Raw genomic sequence first — 22,579 nt, 5'->3', positions numbered from 1 at the left:
ACTAGGAACAGATTAGCCCTGTCCTGGCAAACTCTCTCCAGAACTCCCGGGAGCAGCACAGACTTGGCCACGCCTGTACCATGGCATCCAGCCCCAGAGGTGCTGGGTTTGTCATGGTGAAGCATAATGGACAGTGAGTCGTCTCTCGAGCTGCAAACAGATTCACATCAGCTCGACCGTAGTTCTCCCATAGGTGCTCCACCACCTCAGGGTGAAGTCTTCATTCCCCGGGCCTCACCCCCTGAAACTGTTTGACAGTAAGTGACTGGCCTAGCTTTATGTCTGTTACAGCTGAGAAAATCGGTGCTATGCGAGCAGGTGACAGACGAGCACGCGTGACAATCGAATCCCATACCACGCCTAGATAAGTGGTTCTCTGAGGTGGAGAAAGTACACTTTTCTTCGCGTTTAGCCTCAACCCCAACTTCTTCATAAGCGCGAGAACAACATCTCTTGAGCTAGAATCAACCTGTCATGATCACCGTCAGTTCCTGTCAGTTCCTGGACTACATTTCCCATAATCCTCCCTGCCTGTCACATGCACTAGGGATGTCCAGATCCGATCACGTGATCGGAAATCGGGCCCGATCATGTGGTTTCAGACTCAATCGGAATCGGACATTACCTCCCGATCAGGACTCAGATAAATATATGTATTAGGGGTGCAACGGTTCTCGGTAAAAAATCGAACCATACGGTTCTCCACTTACGGACCGCACTTGCACTGCGGTCCATCTCGAATGACGACGCATCTATTGGTTAATATGGTTTGTTTAAAATAGCAACGTGGAAAACAGACAGAGATCAGATAATGTATGTTTCAGTCGATGGATGCACAAAACGTTACAACAACGATAATCAGAAAGCGTGGACAAAACAGTCACTCTTTGTAAACTGTTAACTGCGAGTGCCGTCTGCTGTAATGTCCAGTCATTTACGCCGTCATCACCCGGGTGTTGATAGCGCGCGAGCGCAGGTGAGACCTGAACAGCACACGTTGCTGTCTGTGTTTAAACTAACTCATTTAAGCCTTGCTGATTTAAACCTTAAAGAACAAGATGCGAAAGAGAACTTGCATGTGCTGTGAGAAGATTTTTGTGCGCTCATCCGAAGCGCGCACACGCTTATTCCAGTCAGCGCGCAAATACTGAGTTCTCTTTCAAGTCTTGCGCTTCGGCGGCCACATTCATACAAAAATTATGTCAACATGCCCGTCCTAGCGAGTATCCTAGCAAACATAGTCGGTTATGTCTTAAGTGAACGTATATTAGTTGAGAAAGACAGCGCATGTGGAACAGTATATGTACTGGATCGTGCATGGGAAAACAACTATTCCTGCTGCCTGTATTTAATGTTAAATCAAACAACAAATAACAAAGAAATCACTCACTGCTCTTGACTGAATAGTTTTTGTAACTTCAATAATGATTAATCTTTATTTATTTTATACAGTAAAGATAATATGCAGTGATATTTTAGATTTGATTACTATTTGAAAACTGTTAGATACCTGAAAAACCTGAAAATCACTGTTCCTGGATCTGTTTTTTCACTCTTATTTATTCTTTTTTATGTAGGCTATTAAGTATCAGATCGGGACTCGGTATCGGCAGATACTCAAAATCAAATGACTCGGACTCGGACTCGAGGGCAAAAAAACGTGATCGGGACATCCCTAACATGCACACTCCAAACCAATCACCAATTGCCACATACAGCTGTAGCTCATTACCTGGACTGTAAAAGACTACACATACACCGCCACAGGGCGAAGTCTTGTTTACCCCGGTTGCAATTCTGAGCATTTATATCCTGTATGCCTGTCTGTTGTTGATCTTGCCTGTTACCTGTTTATGATCCACTGCTGCCTACCCCTGACCTGTGCTTTGTATACTGATCTGTGGGTGATATCTGCCTGTCCTGATCTTTGCCTGTATCCTGACCTCGACTCTGCCTGTCCCTTGCTGTTCCTGTTTGTTCCCGTTTGACCTTGCCTGTACGACCACGCTCACTTTTCATAAAAGATTTGCATATGGATCCCTGCCTGAGTCCAGCCTTGTTACACAACCAATCGTCGATGTAGTTTAGAATGCGGATGCCCTGCATGCGCAAGGGCGTCAGAGCCGCGTCAACACATTTGGTGAAGGTGCGGGGGTGACAGTAAACCTGCGGCTTTAATACTGTTTGGTTTCTCGCACAAACCGATCGTTTTGTGTCTTAGGACATCAATGTGTCGTCACAAGCCACAGGTTTAATTTGGATTTGTCTGTGCATGTTTTTTTTTTGTTTTTTTTCCACTCTTATAGATGGATTTCCCATTGACATGCATTATACTACTGACAGACGACAACAGTTGGAGTTAAAAATCATTATTTGAGTTCAACTGAAGAAACACTTTTCTGTAGTGTATTTATTGTAGTATAATATACCCTATAGAAAACTTACAGTATAGGGTAAAGTAATCTGTTTATATTACTATAGTTGTTATATTACCACAGCAACTATATACAATGGGTACGGAAAGTATTCAGACCCCCTTAAATTTTTCACTCTTTGTTATATTGCAGCCATTTGCTAAAATCATTTAAGTAATTTTTTTTCTCATTATTAATGTACACACAGCACCCCATATTGACAGAAAAACACAGAATTGTTGACATTTTTGCAGATTTATTAAAAAAGAAAAACTAAAATATCACATGGTCCTAAGTATTCAGATCCTTTGTTCAGTATTTAGTAGAAGCCCCTTTGATCTAATACAGCCATGAGTCTTTTTGGGAAAGATGCAACTAGTTTTTCACACCTGGATCTGGGGATCCTCTGCCATTCCTCCTTGCAGATCCTCTCCAGTTCTGTCAGGTTGGATGGTAAACGTTGGTGGACAGCCATTTTTAGGTCTCTCCAGAGATGCTCAATTGGGTTTAAGTCAGGGCTCTGGCTGGGCCATTCAAGAACAGTCACAGAGTTGTTGTGAAGCCACTCCTTCGTTATTTTAGCTGTGTGCTTAGGGTCATTGTCTTTCTGGAAGGTAAACCTTCAGTCCTGAGCACTCTGGAGAAGGTTTTCGTCCAGGATATCCCTGTACTTGGCCGCATTCATCTTTCCCTCGATTACAACCAGTCATCCTGTCCCTTCAGCTGAAAAACACCCCCAACAGCATGATGCTGCCACCAACATGTTTCACTGTTGGGACTGTATTGGACAGGTGGTGAGCAGTTCCTGGTTTTCTCCACACATACCTCTTAGAATTAAGGCCAAAAAGTTCTATCTTGGTCTCATCAGACCAGAGAATCCTATTTCAACATCTTGGCAAACTCCATGCAGGCTTTCATGTGTCTTGCACTGAGGAGAGGCTTCCGTCGGGCCACTCTGCCATAAAGCCCCAACTGGTGGAGGGCTGCAGTGATGGTTGACTTTCTACAACTTTCTCCAATCTCCCGACTGCATCTCTGGAGCTCAGCCACAGTGATCTTTGGGTTCTTCTTTACCTCTCTCACCAAGGCTCTTCTCCCCTGATAGCTCAGTTTGGCCGGACGGCCAGCTCAATGCTCTGGCTCACTCACTGCAGTGTGTTGACCCTCAACATCTGCAGGGGGCACACTCGATTCCTCCATGGTCATATGGGATGAAAAGGGTTCTAGGTTGTGCTCTGGATTGGGACCCAACACTCTCCAGACACCTAATGACAGTTTCCCTCCAGTCCAGTCTTGTGGTATCTGGGAAGTCGATGGGGTGGTTGAAGGTAGCCCCGATTCGGAAAAAGGTCTTCAGGGTATCATCGTCGAGGGATCTGGTGACAGCATAAACATGACCAGACAAACACTAAATGAACAGAAGGAACTTAAATACACAGTGAGACTGAATTAAATGATGAACAGCTGCAATGATAGTTATTAATGATAGTCTCCATGGTAACAGATGAGTGGTGGGGAAATCAATCAAAGGAACACAGGAACTAAGGATATATAAACTGAAAGTCCATGAAAAAAAATTTAACTGAACATAATGGTGACAACAACACTGGGCCAAATATTGGGCTGATTTTTAACATTGTTCTGGCAGTGATCTGTTTTCTCTTCATCATCAATTTCATTCTCTTCATCTGTCTAAAACTGTTTATGACCATAAGACTTTTTCCATTGCAAAATGATGTTCATGACAATTACACACCAAGAAACGATTATGTATTTTAATGTGATGAAAATATGCCTAATTGATTTTACTCACAGAGCCAGGCATCATAATGAACATCACAGCTGATGAAATTACAACATCCTTTGTTTTACTAAACTGGACTAAACTCAATTCAATTAAATTCAAACCAAATGGTCAAAGCTTCCGTTGCCGTGTGGAATATGAAGACAAGAATGTGACTACTGGGAATGCTTCTATCAAAATAAATGATCTCATTTCTGGAGATCAAATACAAAGTGTTTGCAATTTCAGCTGATAATGTGACCGAGGGGAGATCGAATCAGATTTCACTGTACACCAATAAGACCTTTGCTTAGATGAATAATTTGAACAAGGATGAACAATCTTCTGAAAATTCAGCCTTTTGCTTGCTTTTAGCAGAAAACTGTATAGATATATTTTCACAAGCTCACTGCTTAAAAGTTCCTAAAATTTTCCTAACATTTATTTCAATCATAACAACTGTTTCTGTATTGGGAACATTTAATAATTTACCATATTCTCATGTAGATTTCTCTGGGAAAAACACTGGGCCTAATATTTGGCTGGTTGTTGGCATAGTTGTGGCAGTGATCTGTTTTCTCTTCATCATCTCTCTTATTTTAATCTATTCAAGAAGGTGAGTTGCCAATATGAATATTAGCTAGAGCTCTACATTCAAAAGTTACCCAATTTTATTTTATTAACATTTCTCCATTACTCTCTGTTCCAGTCAAAAAAAGAAACAATGCCCCGACTTCCCTTTACACATTATTAGGTAAATTTGTATGATGTTCATAGTTAAATATTTACTTGGTAATTAATTAATTTTTTTCTGTTTCCAGAGATAAATAATAATACAATTATTTATTTATTATTAATTCACATGTTTCATCATATGTAATATAACATTATTCTTTTTTTTCTATTTTTGTTACGTGTTACACAATGGATTCTTTTATTTTCATGGCACACAGTAAGATTGCTTCAGGAATAGAAGATTATGAAGATTACTTTATTAGGAATCATGCAGATTCCAACTGTGGTTTTGCTAAAGAGTATGAGGTACAGATGGGAAACAAATATTTAAAAAAAAAACAAAAAACAAATATATATATATATATATATATATATATATATATATATATATATATATATATATATATATATATATATATATATTATAATATGATAATATTTTTAAACAGCTGTGCAGATTTACATCATAGTGTTATTAATGTAATTATAAATAAGTGATGTGTTGTTGCAGGAATTGAAATCTGTTGGAACGGCACAGTCAAAGAAAGATGCCCTGGCTTTTGAAAACAAGATGAAGAACCGTTACACTAATGTGTTACCATGTAAGCAGACCAACTATTGCATATTGTACAAAAATGTGGCAAGAACCTTTGAAAAAATGGCAAGCTCCAATCTGATTAGCTGGTTGTTATGCAGTTTCCAGCTAGAAAATGATGACTTTCTGACCAATGCAATGAAAATACGATCAGAAACTTGCCCAGATAATTTTGTACCAGCAAAAGTAAACAAAAGTGAAAAGTCACAAAATTCACACACACACACACACACACACACACACACACACACACACACACACACACACACACACACACACACACACACACACACACACACACACACACAAAAAAAAAAACAAACAAACAAAAAACATTGTTATAAAAGTGCTGGGGAGGCTGGCATGAAATTGCACATTAATTTATGATTTAAATCAAATCTGCAGAATTATAAGGAAATTTGGGTTTACATTAAAATGACATGAATATGAAACTACATGAATTGTACCAAGACTACTCACACAAAAAAAATCAGATACATTTTCAGTTCATTTCCACATATGAACATGGTTCAGATTGGAATTGGAAATTGAAAATTCAGTGTGAATTTTACTGCTTCACATTCACCCAAAAAAGCTTTTTGGCACATGTGTAAGAAAACAATCAGATTATGGCCATATTCAACTCCAGTGTGAATTTAGACTCTAGAATTTTCCCAGACATGAAAGTCTTGAAGTGAACAGTTGTTGCTTAGACAGTATAATTGGGAAGAATAAGTATTATTGAGAATTGGGAAGACAGTATTATTGCCCAGAATAAGCTACAATGTGCCTTTATACCAAATCAGACGTAGGCCTATACTTTTAAATTTTTTACTGAATAAGCACTTTCTGATACTAATTGCATCATGTTTGCCTTTATGAGACGATGCTTCAAGAGTGAAATTATCAATGTGTGGCAACCCCTTCGATGACTACATCAATGCCAGCTATATCCCAGTGAGTATACAGAAGGGAAATTCCAGCATGTCTCGACAAGACTTCTGTATTTTGCATCTATGCATGTTTTTCACTTAAAGAGTTAGTTCACAAAAAGTGAAAATTCTGTCATTAATTACTCATGTTGTTCCAAACCTATAAGACTTTTGTTCATCTTCGGAACGCAAATGAAAATCTTTTTTTAATCAAATCTGAGAGCTTTCTGTCCCACCATTGACAGTATGTGCAACTACCACTTCCAAACCCCAGACAGGTAGTAAAGACCTCCTTAACCCTTAAATGCATACCTCGGGTCTTTAGTGACCCAGGACGTCATTCACTACCCTCCTCCTCGTTCATTTTTTAAAGTTAGACATCAACCTTCTTGGTATTCCTCAATCAATTCATTATAAAGAATATAACAAGAAAAAAATCATAAGATTATAAAAGAATGCCTATTTTTGTATTCATTTTTTGTAAAAATTGTATAGGGTCGCTAACGACCCGATGTGTGTATGAGTGTACTTACATTTTTTCTGCACAACAATAATTTAATCTTAGATGATGGAATAAGTGCACTTCACCTTTATTCCACAAGGTGGCAATGTCTGATACACAATGCTGAAGAGACGACTCACTTAGACAGAAAACAAAATAATAAGAAAAACATGAAATGGCTCAGCGATTTACTGCAGAGCAAGTAGTGAACGCAATCTAATATGACTATCTGTCATCTGGTGAAGCGTTAGCGACCTAAATATTGATTTTGAAGATGTTGAAAATTGTATAGTTTTGAGATTACGTTTGAGATCGCGAATGGGCTCATATTTGTGACCTCAAACATAAAACTAGCCTTTTATTTGATGAATTTACTGGGAAATGAGCTCTGACGAGGACAGTGATAATAAGTGGCATAAAACATCTGCTCAAACAGAGCCCTTTCAAGCTCCAAAAGGTAACAAAATATGCTTTATTTTATTCTTCTGTAACTGTTACTCTGATATCAGAGGAGTTTTATATTATCGCGACAGGTAGAGATCCTTCCTTGTTAGATATAGATCCGGGTCGATAAAGACCCGAATATGTAAGAATGATTGGCGAAACAGTCATGCATTTAAGGGTTAAATTAATCCATGTGACTCCAGTGGTTTAACCTCAGTTTTATGAAGCGACACAAGTGCTTTGTTTGCACAGAAAGCTCTCAGATTTCATTAAAAAGATCTTCATTTGTGTTCCGAAGATGAACAAAAGTCTTATGGGTTTGGAACGTAATGAGGGTGAGTAATTAATGACAGAATTTTCGGGTGAATTAACCCTTTAAAACCTTTTGTGATCAGGGCTACAAGTCAAGAGAAGAGTTTATAGCTGCTCAGGGTCCACTGTCCATCACAGTAAATGAATTCTGGAGAATGATCTGGGAGAAGAATGTCTACACCATAGTGATGCTGACCAAATGCAAAGAGCAGGGAGAAGTGAGTTCATAATTTATTGCTGAAATATTATTAGTCACATTGAAAAGTGGTGAAATGTGAAAATGTAAATGCAAAGTAAAGCTAACAGGTAGTACTGTTTTCTACAGGTTAAATGTGAGAAGTACTGGCCATCTGGGACTAATCATTATCATAACATCTCAGTGACGACCACCTCAGAGACAGCACTGGAGAGCTGGACCATAAGAGACTTCGGAATCAAAAATGTGAAGCTATACTTCCTGCACCCAATATCTCATATAGTAGCATAAAGGAGTGGAGTATTTTGCTGTTGTTGTTGTTTTAAAATCAGTAATACAATCATATGATTGGCAATATTGTAGGAGAAGACAGAAGAAACTCGTAATGTACGCCAGTTCCACTTCACAGCGTGGCCGGATAATGGAGTTCCACAGACTACTGAAGTCCTCATTGATTTCAGGCAGCTGGTGAGAAAACACATGGACCAGTACTCACGTCACTCTCCAACTGTGGTGCATTGCAGGTAAACTAACTAGATATGAGTTTGTTATAAAATAGCGTTTAAGAATTTATATTACTGTCATGGTTGCAGGAGTAGGAGACGTGGTTAGGATCTAAGTTCAGCTTTTTTAGGAAAAGAGTAGATAACACAGGGATCAAGAAGAAGAACAAGGAAATAATCTAAGGCAAATGCCTAAATTGTGTCAGAGGAAAGCAAAACTTCAGGTAAGTATTGCATGTAGAGGGCAGTATTGACAAGAAAGGAGGGAGGGCCAGATCCATGGGTAGAAAACAAATTCTTTCTTCAGGGCAGTCAAGAAAAAAGGGGGAATCGGAGGAACTGGAAATTGTGCCGAAGGTCGGAGGACCAAAGCGGAGCCCGGAGGATCAAGGTCGAACCAGTGGGATGAAGGACCAAGTGGAGCCGGTGGAACAGAGGACAAAGTCCAGGGGGATGGAGGCTTAGGTCAAGCATGAGGATCAGAGACCCTAAAGGAAGGAACACACCAAGCCGACGGTCGGCCGCTAGGCAGTTTTTGTTCGTCGGCTGACTAAGTTTTCTCAGGTTGTTCCGCACCGTCGGCTGAAGTTGGTCCTCGTTGGGTTTTCCTCGGCCGATTTGACATCTTAATTCAGCGTTGGAGCTCGTCGGTCAGTCGGGCCATCAGATCATTCTGATTGGCTGTTCAGCTACTGCCACCTGCTGGTATGGAAAGGCATTTCATCTTGTTCAGGCACAGAACGGACATGCTTCTTGGCTGTTGGCGGTCGAGCATTGGTTTGGTGTGTCATGGCAACTTTGGACACAGACTCTACTGACAGGAGCCAACCCCACAGTCTGCTTTTGTCGCCACTAGTTCGTCGGCATTGGTGTGTTCCTGCCTTAAGCGGAGTCGGCTCCAGGAAACTAAAGTGGACTCTGTAGGGGGTTCAAGGGAAACTGGAACAGATTCTGGAGTGGGCTCTGGGAAACTGGAGCAACACTGCAGGAGAACTGCAGCGGTCCCTGGCGTAGGCTCTGAGCCTGGAGCGGGTTCTGGAGCAAGGTCCAAAAAAACTTGGAATAGGTTCCAGGAGGACTGGAGCAAACTCTGGAGGTTCGAGGGCAGGGATGCCAAAAGCCCTGGGTATACTGTAGGGATGGGAATCGAGAACCGGTTCTTCTTAAGAACCGGTTCTTCTTAAGAACCGGTGCCAAGTGAATCGATTCCTTTGAACCGTTAGCATGCCGGCTTAACAATTCCGCTTATTGGTTCTTCTCGTTGCTAACGTGTCATGACGTCACACACACGCTGCGTTGTTTTGGTTTAGAATGCAGCAAACATGGCATCGAGGCTGAAGCGATCTAAAGTTTGGTTACATTTTACGCGAAAAGACGACAATACAGTCACTTGCAACACTTGTAAAAGTTCCATTTCGTCAAAGGGGGGAACTACCTCCAATATGCAGAAACATTTGGCCACACAGCATGCAATTCATTTGCAGGACTGTCGCGTGTTTGATACACTACTACACAACAACACCACCAGCGAGTTAAGCACCAGCGGAGCTAACAGGACGCCATCTGTTATTAATGCCGAAGGTAATGTGTTAATGTTAATGTGAGCGCTATTTCATTGTGTAAACTTTTACTATACGGATAATCTCCATTGTCATTATTAAATTTATTAAATTACATTTTTGTGTCAGTTGAATTTTGTTTCAGGTTGAATCCAAATGAGCACTGTTAATATTCCAAAAGGCACAAGCTCTTCTTTGACTGTTTTCAGTCTGTGTTTTAGTTTTTATGGCACATAAATGGCAGTTTTATTTATTTATTTATTTTTGTCTGGACCAATGAATGTGATATACTGTGAATGTGAATACTGGTTGAGAAACAAGGATATATGTCCCTGGAATTTACTTGAAGAAGTAGCTCACCTAATTTTAGGTTTGTTCTGAGGTTGCTACACATAATGTGCGTATACTCTGTTCTGTGTCTTCTGATCAGATATTAAAGCGAGTTAATAGACCCTTTTACAGCCCACGTGATCAAATAGTTGCGCGCGCATTTTGGCAACGGAAGTGGTGTTGTTGCCTATTGGTTTTAACGTGTTAGCAACTCTGAAAGTTTTTCAGGGCTCTCAAGTGTAACGCACTGAGCGTGACAGTCACTCATTTCTGTCTTTTGTCACGCACTCCCGCCACACATTGTATTTCTCACGCAGAAAAACTATTTTTTATAATTTAATATGCCGCTACGCCGGGCAGGAATCAAGCTCGTCTCCTCTGGAGTAGCCTGCCACTTATCAGCCAATCAAAAAAAGAAAGAGGCTACACAGTAGCCAATCAGAAAATAGCACTATTGTATCTGGGTAAGATTTAACGCAACAACCAATGGAAAAAAAAAAAAGCATATCCTGGAATTGTTCACCATCATCCTCGTTCACCCACAGAGGAAAACACTGGAGCTCTGAGCATCAATTTGAGCACAGAGTAAGTCATGATCTCCTATTTTAATGTTACAACAAATTCACAGCTTGTTTGACACAAACAATGACAACTTGACTGCTGTTAGAGAATGTTTCCCAGATAATCAGCATCAGTTTTTCATGAGTGTCTGAACTTAGTCAACAGTTTTACAACCTGTTCACTGAAAACTCCTGCTCAGTAGTCTAGACCTAGTTATATTTTCGTTATCACACGATGACTGACATTTTGTCACATTAAACAGCTCTCTCTCTCTCCAAATAGGCTTAATAATTTTATTAGCACTAAATAAATTATTGTGTATTACATCGTCGATGTTATTGGTCAAATCATGTCATGTTGTTGGATATTTGTTATTCTTGCCTGTCTTTAAAACTTGAGAGCCCTGGTTTATGTATATATATCTGGCCACTGTATTTGGCCATCTGCTAACGTCTTCTATCCACTCGACTACACGGATCTGATAGCCGGATACTATTTGATAAAGTCAACTTTTTAAAATAACTTTATCTGTCTGTGTTGCTTAATCCGCTCGCGAAGCTGTAGATATATTTATCACTTTCGGAGTTGCTAACATGTTAGAACCTATGGGGAACAACACCACTTCCGTTGCCAAAATGCGCGCACATACGTTGCTACGTCATCATTGTGTACAAACAGTAAAAGGGTCTATACAAACAAACAAATGTGTACTTATTACCTCACCCAATGAGAATCGATAAGAGAATCGTTAAGGAATCGGATCGATAAGCAACATCGATAATGGAATCGGAATCGTTAAATTCTTATCAATTCCCATCCCTAGTATACTGTTTTTATTTATTTTTTTACACGTACACCAGTATATAATATACTAGAAAAGTATACTTCAAATTATACTTCACTTGACTTGTGTGCATGTACTGGTGTTCAACACATGCTCAGTTTTGAGTAATCTCTCACCATGAGTTACAACCAATGTAAATATATTTGTATTCTTTCATGGTAGAGTTGTACAAATGAGGGTACTTTCTAACCTCATTGCACAATCTGTCTATATAGGCCTCCATTTTTGCTGTAGCATGTATGCGTTCCAGTCTGTTCTGTTTATGCAAGTTTTCTTCAACTACCTTGTGATTCGACACCTCCAGGGCACGGTTGCCACCTTGAGGATAAACTAATTACTGCAAAAAAATAAAAAAATATTTAAATGTGCATGTGCAACCTGCGTGTACAATAGATCTTAGCAGCTTCAACAGCTAAGATAAAGTTAGCAGCTCTATTATAGTAAGACGAGGAGATAACACAGGAGTGAAGTAGAACAACATAAGAAGATTTAACAGGCTGGTGGTAAACACAGACTACGCTGAAACAAGATCTGACACGCAGAGAGAGTTAACCAGAAAATACAGTGTCTACTTGACCTCAGTGCTGCGTTTGACACTGTCGATCACAACATTCTTCTTGACAGGCTCGAAAACTGGGTTGGGCTTTCTGGGATGGTCCTTGAATGGTTCAGGTCATACTTAGAAAGGAGAGGTTATTATGTGAGTATCAGTGACCATAAGTCTGAGTGGACATCCATGACATGCGGAGTCCCTCAAGGTTCAATACTTGCACCCCTCCTGTTCAACCTATATATGCTGCCACTGAGCCAAATAATGAGAAAGAACCAAATTGCATATCACAGCTATGCAGATGACACCCAGATTTACCTAGCCCTATCACCCAACGACTACAGCCCCATTGACTCCCTATGTCAATGCATTGATAAAATTAAAAATTGGATGTGCCTAAACTTCCTTCAGTTAAACAAAGACAAAACTGAAGTCATTGTGTTTGGAAACAAAGATGAAGTTCTCAAAGTGAACATGTACCTTCACTCTAGGGGTCAAACAACTAAAAAGCAAGTCAGGAATCTTGGTGTGATTTTGGAGTCAGACCTGAGTTTCAGTAGCCATGTAAAGACAATAACTAAATCAGCATATTATCATCTCAAAAATATTGCAAGAATTAGATGCTTTGTCTCCAGTCAAGACTTAGAGAAACTTGTTCATGCTTTCATCACCAGCAGGGTGGATTATTGTAATGGGCTCCTTACTGGTCTTCCCAAAAAGACCACAAGACAGCTGCAGCTCGTACAGAACGCTGCTGCCAGGATTCTGAGCAGAACCCGAAAACATGAACACATCACACCAGTCCTCAGGTCCTTGCACTGGCTTCCAGTTGCATTTAGAATTGATTTTAAAGTACTGTTGCTTGTTTATAAATCACTCAATGGCCTAGGACCTCAATACATTGCAGATATGCTCATAGAATATAAACCTAACAGATCACTCAGATCATCAGGATCAATTCACTTAAAAATACCAAGGGCTCACTCAAAGCAGGGAGAGTCTGCTTTTAGCTGTTACGCCAGCCGCAGCTGGAACCAGCTTCCAGAAGAGATCAGGTGTGCTCCAACAGTAGCCACATTCAAATCCAGACTCAAAACACATCTTTTTATCTATGCATTTGCTGATTGAGCACTGTGCTATGTCTGAACTGTTTGCACTTTATTTTATACGTATTATCTTTTTATTCTTTAAATTCTTTTCCTGTTTTTATTTAATTTTTAATGTATTTTTATATCTTTTATGTATCATCATGATTCTGACTTTTAATGCATTTTAAATCCAAATAGCAAAACTATCTGTTTTTACTGTTATTTCTATTCCTTATGTTCTATTTTTATTCTTCGTCTTTATGTAAAGCACTTTGAATTACCATTGTGTATGAAATGTGCTATACAAATAAAATTGCCTTGCCTTGCCTTGCCTAAATGAACTGATGGTTCACAACAGGTAAGGAATGATTGATTGACAGAAATTAGCACATGAAATAAAAACTCAACTTGACACATGAAATGAAAATGGTCTGGGGTTACTTCAAAATAAAAGTCCTTTGAAATTAAATAACAGATTCCATGTGAAAAGTACATTGCAAAAATGCATGCATCAAATTTGTATTTGTTTTTTTTTTTTGTTTTTTTTTTCAGTTCTGGTGTGGGAAGAACAGGGGCTTTCATTGCTATTGACCACCTGATCATCCAGATTGAAAGAGACAGTATGGTTGACGTCTATGGAATCGTTACTGACATGCACATGCACAGGCCTCTCATGGTTCAGACTGAGGTAAGACACTAAAGAGGAATATTCTGGGTTCAGTACAAGTTACAAGGGTTAGTATTCTTTGAGCTGTAAAGCAGTTTAAATAATCATTTATTTTTAAACTTACATCATGTTAACATGCATTTTGCTTTTCTTGTTGCTTTTTTAATGAAAAGGGGGTCAAGTGAAAATCTTTTTTTTTTTTTTTTTTTTTTTTTTTATAACATTATGTCACAATGCTGTTGATTGAACTGAACTTTTACTGAACCCAGAAGATGACATTAGCATACAAACTGGTGCTGACATTTGTTATGGTAAATTATGGTAAAGAAGCATATATTTACACAATTTTATGTTTTCTTTTTTCTTTCTGATTTCTACAACAGGAGCAGTATGTTTACCTCCACCAGTGTGCGTATGACATCATTCGATCAAGAACTGGAACCAAAGAGGACTTAATATACCAGAACACAGCAGCGCCCCCGATCTATGAGAATGCAAATAATCTTAAACAGTGAATGCAGATGGTCTCAAAATGACCCTCATCAAACTATCAAAGAAATTAAAGTTTATATAAAGTGCATTTTAAACTGGATTTTAAAATAATGAAATACACTCTTTACACATACACTACCAGTCAAAAGTATGGAAACATTACTATTTTTAATGTTTTTGAAATAAGTCTCTTATGCTCATTAAGGCTGCATTTATTTCATAATAAATACAGAAAAAACTAAAATATTGTGGTTTTCTATTTTTATACACTTTAAAATATAATTTATTCCTGTGAACAAAGCTGAGTTTACTCCAGTCTTCAGTGTCACATGATCCTTCAGAAATCTTTCTAATATGCTGATTTATTATCAATGTTGGAAAACAGCTGTGCTGCTTGCTATTATTTTATAACCTGTGATACTTTTTTGAATAATTTTTATTCTTTGATGAATAAAAAGTAAAAACATATTATCAGCATTTATTTAAAATAGAAATAAATAAAACAATAAAAGAAGAACAAATTACACTACCATTCAAAAATTTGGGGTCAGTAATTTTTTATTTATTTATTTTTTTTAAATAAACAAATACTTTTATTCAGCACGGATGTGTTGAATTGATAAAAAGTGATAGCAAAGATTTATTTTGTTAGAAAAGATTTATATTGAATAAATTCTGTTCTTTTTAACCTTTTATTCATCAATGAATCCTGAAAAAAAGTATCACAGGTTCCAAAAAAATATTAAGCAACACAACTGTTTTCAGCGTTGATAATAGAGTATCAAATCAGCATATTAGAATGATTTCTGAAGGATCATGTGACACTGAAGACTGGAGTAATGATGCTGAAAATTCAGCTTTGCATCACAGAAATAAATTATATTTTAAAGTATATTAAAATAGAAAACCATAATTTTAAATTGTAATAATTTCACAATATTATTGTTTTTTCTGTATTTATTATTAAATAAATGCAGCTTTAATGAGCATAAGAGACTTAGTTCGAAAACATTAAAAATAGTAATGTTTCCAAACTTTTGAATGGTAGTTGGATGTAATTTATTTCTTGCACAATATTCAAAACATTTGAGTAATATTTACATTTTAATATTTTTATTATTATTATTATTTTAATTTTTACTTTTCCAAATATTATATTTGTATAATCTGAAATGGTATGTTAACTTCACTAATGACATGATTGTATATGCTGATAGGGGTCTTGTAAAATGTGATTTGTAAAATGCTTATTGCTTTTAGGTTAAATACAAATTGTATGATTATTTTAAAAGCTTATCCTTCTGTGATAGATATGAGGTTTGTAATTTATGTAATGGAGCCTCAGAAAGTAAGAATGGGAGCCAAGTGCTGAATTTTTAATAAAGTAGTACTAATCACAAAGGTACAAGAATCTCATGAACACACCAGAATGAAAACACAAGTGCTTAAAAACAGAGAGTAACAAGACAAAGGGTAAGAACAATGACAAAACTACAGCACAAATACACAAGTCATTTTCTGACTAAAATGGCCACATATTTGGTTCAACTGGTCCATTTACAAAGTGCTCTGTGCATTTTTCTTGAACACTGATTGAAACATTTGTATCTTCTTGTTTCACTAGAGGGCAGCCAAGCACTTTTCCTGTCTAAGGTAATGAGAAATGTCAAACAGGCACATTTCACACTTGGGTTTTATAGACTGTAAAATGTAATATACTATATCTACTATGCAAAGTTTTGGCAACAGATTACAAGCAATATTATTAATTAAATTCAACAAATAGAACTGAGTTAGAATGAATCAAATTAATTCCTTAAATGTCAACCATTTAAAACAAGTAAAATTTAAAGGTGCTCTAAGTGATCCTGGGTGGAGTAACTTCCTTTTGACGTTCGAAGTGTTGTCAAACAAAACAGAGGCTAGCTAGACCCTCCCTCCTCCTTCCCCTCCCCTCCGTGCTTCCTGAAACAGTCATGAACGCGCATTTAAAATCATTCTTGTCGGTTATTGGCTGGAGCATGTTTATTATGTTTAGTGGTCCAGGGTGCACCAGTTTGTTTTTATTGCCATTTTCGGATGTTGTGGCGACTACAGAGACTGCGTTTTTTTTTTTTTTTTTTTTTTACAGTGTGTTCAGGGGACAGGCAGCTAGCGAATAGTGAGGACATGTTTGCTGTATGTGAAAAAAAATGTTTTGGCCTAAAAACGCATGACATCGCTTAGAGCACCTTTAAGTAAAATTTAAACAAAATTTCTGAATTTCTGAACAGACAGAAGTCAAAGGTGAATTAAGAACTCTATTTTTTTCTCTATTTCACTGAAGGAAAGAGAAACACGAGAATTAACAGAATTTTAGATGTTGATGTTGATTTTATTTAAAACGTTTAATCACCATTATGGTGATCAGTGTTACATCTGGTTGGGCAGTTTGACTTTTATGTCAGTTTTTGTTTTTTATAATAGTGTTCGCTAATTTTACACATTTTAAATGGTTGACTTTTAAAGAATTAATTTGATTAATTCTAACTCAATTCTTATATGTTGAATTTAATTAATCACATTGGTTGTAATCTGTTGCCACAATTTTATTGAGTAGCTAGAGTGAATATTAATAAAAAACAAAGATATGACATCCAAAGTATGTAAGGTAGTACAACTAGATTTCTTTTATTGAATCCAAAAGGGTTCAATTATATTTTGCTACATATAAAAGTATTTTAAAGATTTTGAATTATCAAAAGGTAATTTGGTTTAATCATACAAAGGCCAATACAGCCATTTCATTTGTGATTAAAATATCTCATAATGTAATAAATGTATATATTTTTTATGCAGGCATGATTTTATAACATCATATATCAACATAGTGTAAAATGATATTAAAATTATGTGTAGAAGTCGTTGCTTTGTTATGAGAAAGAATGTCTGAAAAAATTGAACTTCATTGATGTCATTTGGAGTAACCAATATAAAGGGATCATTTTGGATCAAGTCATGCGGTCAATATCATGTGACAGGATGTGACATCATTCAGACACCTGCACAGGACCACATGATCATGAAGCAAAGTAACGAACTCTCTTTTAACTATTTAAAAAATTCATGATTTCACTTGCTTATACGGATGTCCCGAAACATCAAGTCATTCGGTACAATCGCTATAAAACATGGAAAATGTTGTAAAATTTAAAAAACTTGTAATAAATATAAAACATTTCATTGTCATTTTGCTAGCTAGATATCAGCCTGTTAGCATTGTTTGAAAATTTCGTCATTTGGTATAACCAAAAGTGTCATTCGGTAAAACCGAAATTTTGGTTAAACCAAATGACTCTTTATAGAGACAAATTTTGTTCATGTGGTAAAAAAAATGACAAAAACACTGTTAATTCATTATATAAACCACATAATCTCATTGTTAATACTTAGCAAAACTTCAAAATTAATTATATCTCCATTATGTTTTTTTTACACTTATCCGTCAATGACCCAAATACAGTTAATGAAACACAAATATTGTATTGTGTTATACACATGATACATATTGGCCATGAAGCTATTGCAAAGATTTCTGTGTAAATACTAAACACAATTGTGTATAGATAAAAGAGACAGAGATAATGCCAGCTGCATGTCAAAGGGAAATACATGCAATAATGCAATCAGTATGAACCTCAGTGGAACAGTTGTAGATCTGAATATGCTTAAACACTCTTAAACACTTCGCTGAAACAGAACATGAAGGTAAAAAAAAGTTCTGCTGTTCAAGAATGACGTCAGGCTGTATGAGGGTTAAATCCAGCGCCCGCGTTTGTTCCACTCTGGCTGGTTAAGCGCCTCCTTTCCTCCAAAGGCATTTCCTGCCGTCCGCACTCCCAGAATACACAGCTGTACGCCAGCGGTTATGGCATGCTATGGACCGCTATTTTATCTCTCCATCATCTTCCATCTCTTGAGGATGCAGGTGTACGCGGTTAACTTTCAACTTACAACTGTATCGCGTTTGGAAAACAGCGGCCTGTCCACATTTTAAGACGGCATAATTCGCGAGCGTTACTTTGTTTCGGGACAAACACGAGCGTCTCGCAGTTCCATTCCACGTAACAGCCTTCATGACTGACGGTCGTTGAAGTGATTGGAACCCAATTAAAGCCAAACCGACCCGTTTTTGATCCGAAATGAAGTCGTTCGGATACGTCTAGATCTCCTGCCACGTTTCTATCTTCGAGGGCTGAAGTTGCGACTGCAACAGAGGTAAGACAAATCTGCCATAATATATGACAGCCAAATATGACTGTATTACAGCTGCTGTGGTTTGAATCAGGATGAAATCATGGGCTGTTTAGCATAAATAACCACAACGAGCATCATCATTTGCATTTAGATGTGAATGTGATTATTGAATTTCCTCTCCGGCATCCATCCATCAATCCCTAACCAGCACGAATCATTTTAAACGTTACAGCGCTGCAATATTCCATATTTTTCTCTCTCTGCAGTTGAGGTGACATTTTAAAGTCGCCTACTATCCATCCGTCCCCTCCCTTATTTAGACATTATTGAATATTGTCCTACTGGCAAAAACCCCCACAGCTGTCAGACATCCAAAGTTCCAAATAATGCGTTGTTGTATTTGTATTATGAATTTAAAGATTGTTAAACAATATTGATATTAAAATATGGTTTTTAAGGAAATCTTTTTTATATTTTAACAAAATAACAGTATCAAAACTTGTTTATATAATGCCTTTTTGAATACATGTTGCTTTAGAGGAGATTTCATATAGTATAAATACATTTAATATGTAGGCAATAGGCCTATACATATTTAATCTAATTTTATATAATATAATACAGCAATATTTAACTGATTTCTAAATAAAATATAAATAATTATGCAATAAAGGGTCTGCTGAAGGGTGAATACTTTACCCTAATAATAAATAAAGAATAATGGGGGAAAAAATAAAATAAATAAATATAAATATTGATATTGATAGCATATATTCTTATTATTATTAACATTATATTAACATCAGGTAACACTTTATTTTACAGTGCCGTAGTTACACATTATTACATGTACTTACTATAGTAATAACAGCAAATCATGCATAATTACAAGTTACTAACCCTAAACCTAACTGTAGCTTTATAGTAAGTATGAAGTTTATTAATAGTACTCAGTACTTATTTCAGTAATTACAATGTAATTACGGCACTGTAAACTAAAGTGTAACCTAACGTTATATTAAAGGATTTGCACCCTTTAAATAAAATGTTCCTGATAATTTACTCCCCCATGTCATTCAAGATGTTCATGTCTTTCTTTCGACAGTTGAAAAGAAATTAAAGTTTCTGATAAAAACATTCCAGGATTATTCTCCTTATAATGGACTTCAATGGTCTCCAGACGGTTGAAGGCCTTTAAGAGAGCTTTAAATGATACCAGACGGGGAATAAGGGTCTTATCTAGAGAAATGATCGGTCATTTTCTAAAAAATACAAGTATATATGCTTTATAAACACAAAATATCAAAATCGTAAAAAAACTAAACTGCCGCCGCGTTCGTTCCGTAAGTAGAATAGGGAAGGCGTGGGACATACAGCGTAAGCGTTTTGAAGAATGCAGAAAGCAGAAGTACGTTCAAGGTGATATTTTGTGTATATAAAGCATTTACAATTGTATTTTTCCGAAAATTACTGATCGTTTCGCTAGATAAGACCCTTATTCCTAATCTGGTATAGTTTAAAGCTCTTTGAAGCTGCACTGAAACTGTAATTTTGACCTTCAACCGTTTGGAGGCCATTGAAGTCCACTATAAGGAGAATAATCCTGGAATCTTTTCATCAAAAACCTTAATTTCTTTTCGACTGACGAAAGAAAGACATGAACATCTTGGATGACATGGGGGTGAGTAAATTATCAGGAACATTTTATTTAAAAGTGGACTAATCCTTTAAATGTATTATATTAATTTTGTTTCGGTATTTAATGCGGCAAATATCATCACTCTTACATACATAATTTTGCCATGACCCTGCTGACATCAGCCAAAATCGTTCCATTCCCACCATCAGTAGGGTGTGAATAGTGTGGCGACCTAATATGAGTTTGCTGATGTTTCTCTTTCATTAGGATAAATATATCTAGATATAGGATATAGCACATTGCAGCACCCTGCTCTTTAAAACGGTCGACCGCTAGTTCACATTCAGTACCAGATTGCTTGAACAGAAGTCTCCAGTGACATGTTGGGAAGAGCAAATCAAGAATCAAACTGCCCTAACAGCCCAGTGTTTGTTCTTTAATTTATTCGTACCCTCCTGTTCAAACTGTGTCGATTCTCTCGCTGATCGCTCTTTGTGAGAACTCCAGACAGCTGAATTCTTTTTTTAAGGGGTCATTGACTGGTCAGCCTGCATTTTCTGTATATACAGCTGAGCTTTTTACAACAGTTTCTGATACCAAATTCTATGGAGCTGTTGGATTTTAATGGGGAAAAAAAAAGTAAAAACAAAACTAAACTAAAACTTGAAGTCAATTGGCCTAAAAAAAGAGTAAACACTGTGGTTTTGTAGTACTATTACATTTCTTTGCATTTTGGAGCGCAACATTGGCTTGGCCAATAGCGTTTGGGGTGGGGCTGTTTGTTTTTTCGACCAATGGGAGTTGGAAGGTGTACAATATAATATCTAAATAATAAGTTGTCCCAACTGACATGGTTTCTTTGTTGAATATCCTGTTTCCCTTGGAAATACGCCATGATGTGAAGATAAAAAGGTTTGGAAATGCTGTTTCAGATTGACTTCAAGGTTGCAAGATTGCCACTTTTGTTTTAGCATCACAGCAAAATTTTTAACAGAGCTCTGTGTTAATTTGCTTGGAGCTGCTACATTCCTGTAGTGCCAAACTCTTCATATTTAGCCTCTCATCCACAAGTACCGCGGTCCAATAGGAACTGCTGATTACTCATGCTTGGCTCATGCTTAAAAGCTTGAAATATGGCCAAGTTGTTTCTAGAAGTCCATTTACATACGAGTGGGCTAGAATTTTTTTTAATCATCATTAAAAAATGTTGTTAACTGTTTATAAACCGTTGCTGTCGCACTTAGGGATGCATAGAAATTCTGGCCGATAATGATTACTAGATTCTTATTTTCATTTTCATGGCCAATAATCTATCCTAAATCTAAAACACAATAATAAAACACAATCTAAAATGTACAACATGAAAAACATCTTTTGCAATCTGATGAAAAATAGTCTAAACTATTTTAGAAAATATTAGACCTTGTGTTTTCATCTTCCAATATTGACCAATGGCAAAATTTGAAAGAAAGTTGCTAATAATGAGCGCATTAACATGCTCAGCCTAACTCTGATTATTCAGAGGTTATGTAAAGCTGTGTATGGTGTTCATTTCTCAGGTTACAACAGGTGTGTTATTATGTTTTAATATCAAGCGCAAAGAAAACTTTTGTTGTCCATTTATTAATTGGCATGTAAACCCTTAAAGTCGGCATGAAGCGGATGATGCAATCTTATTTTCTTCCTTATTGTGATTTATATCAGCTATTTATATTCAGCTATATCAGTAACAGCTTCTCGAATGAGAAAAAATGTCGTTAGGGCTGCACGATTAATCAATATTAACCCGATCTGGCTTAGTGCGATTATTAAATCACAAATGCTGCATTTATTTTATGCACAGCTTGTCCATAAAGCACGGCTCTCTGATCAGTAGTAGATCAGTGAGTGTTTGAAAACATTAATCTGTGAGATGATGTGGCTTTTTACACAGAATGAGGCACACAACATATTATTTCATAGTATTCTATACAGTGGTAAAGGTTATGTCGATTAGCATTGCATTAAAAATATACTTTATTATCATGAAAATACTCGAGAAGGCTTGAATAACTTAGATAAACCATATATTGTCATAGTTGTGTGTTTATTTGTCATGTTTAATGTTCTGTTTATTAAGCTACAGCGATAGTATGATGTCCATAGGGATTTCCTGGAACCGTTATCTTACTTCTGTGGGGCATATTTTGAGTTTCTG

The 22,579-nt window shown here is 37.0% G+C and overlaps 2 protein-coding genes across 4 annotated transcripts in view; both read left to right on the top strand.

Annotated features, from left to right (window-relative positions):
- The window catches only part of ptprjb.2 (protein tyrosine phosphatase receptor type Jb, tandem duplicate 2), a 36,863-nt gene extending 22,220 nt beyond the window's left edge, over window positions 1-14,643 (top strand). The window contains exons 13-22 of the mRNA XM_067380336.1: window positions 4,705-4,813; window positions 4,907-4,951; window positions 5,151-5,238; window positions 5,444-5,534; window positions 6,411-6,484; window positions 7,801-7,935; window positions 8,043-8,159; window positions 8,277-8,437; window positions 13,901-14,036; window positions 14,399-14,643. Coding sequence (XP_067236437.1) covers window positions 4,705-4,813; window positions 4,907-4,951; window positions 5,151-5,238; window positions 5,444-5,534; window positions 6,411-6,484; window positions 7,801-7,935; window positions 8,043-8,159; window positions 8,277-8,437; window positions 13,901-14,036; window positions 14,399-14,530 — 1,088 coding nt within the window. The 3' untranslated portion in view covers window positions 14,531-14,643. The remainder of the gene's footprint in view (window positions 1-4,704; window positions 4,814-4,906; window positions 4,952-5,150; window positions 5,239-5,443; window positions 5,535-6,410; window positions 6,485-7,800; window positions 7,936-8,042; window positions 8,160-8,276; window positions 8,438-13,900; window positions 14,037-14,398) is intronic.
- A 3,740-nt stretch (window positions 14,644-18,383) lies between these two features.
- The window catches only part of osbpl5 (oxysterol binding protein-like 5), a 75,573-nt gene continuing 71,377 nt past the window's right edge, over window positions 18,384-22,579 (top strand). For all 3 annotated transcript variants that reach the window (XM_067380339.1, XM_067380338.1, XM_067380337.1), the window contains exon 1: window positions 18,384-18,764. The gene's annotated coding sequence lies outside the window, so the exon portion shown is untranslated. The remainder of the gene's footprint in view (window positions 18,765-22,579) is intronic.

The sequence above is a fragment of the Chanodichthys erythropterus genome, chromosome 24, assembly GCF_024489055.1.
Source record: "Chanodichthys erythropterus isolate Z2021 chromosome 24, ASM2448905v1, whole genome shotgun sequence".
Classification (NCBI taxonomy): Eukaryota; Metazoa; Chordata; class Actinopteri; order Cypriniformes; family Xenocyprididae; genus Chanodichthys; species Chanodichthys erythropterus.
The sequence above is the reverse complement of the archived record's forward strand: the minus strand, read 5'-3'. Positions and strand labels throughout refer to the sequence as shown.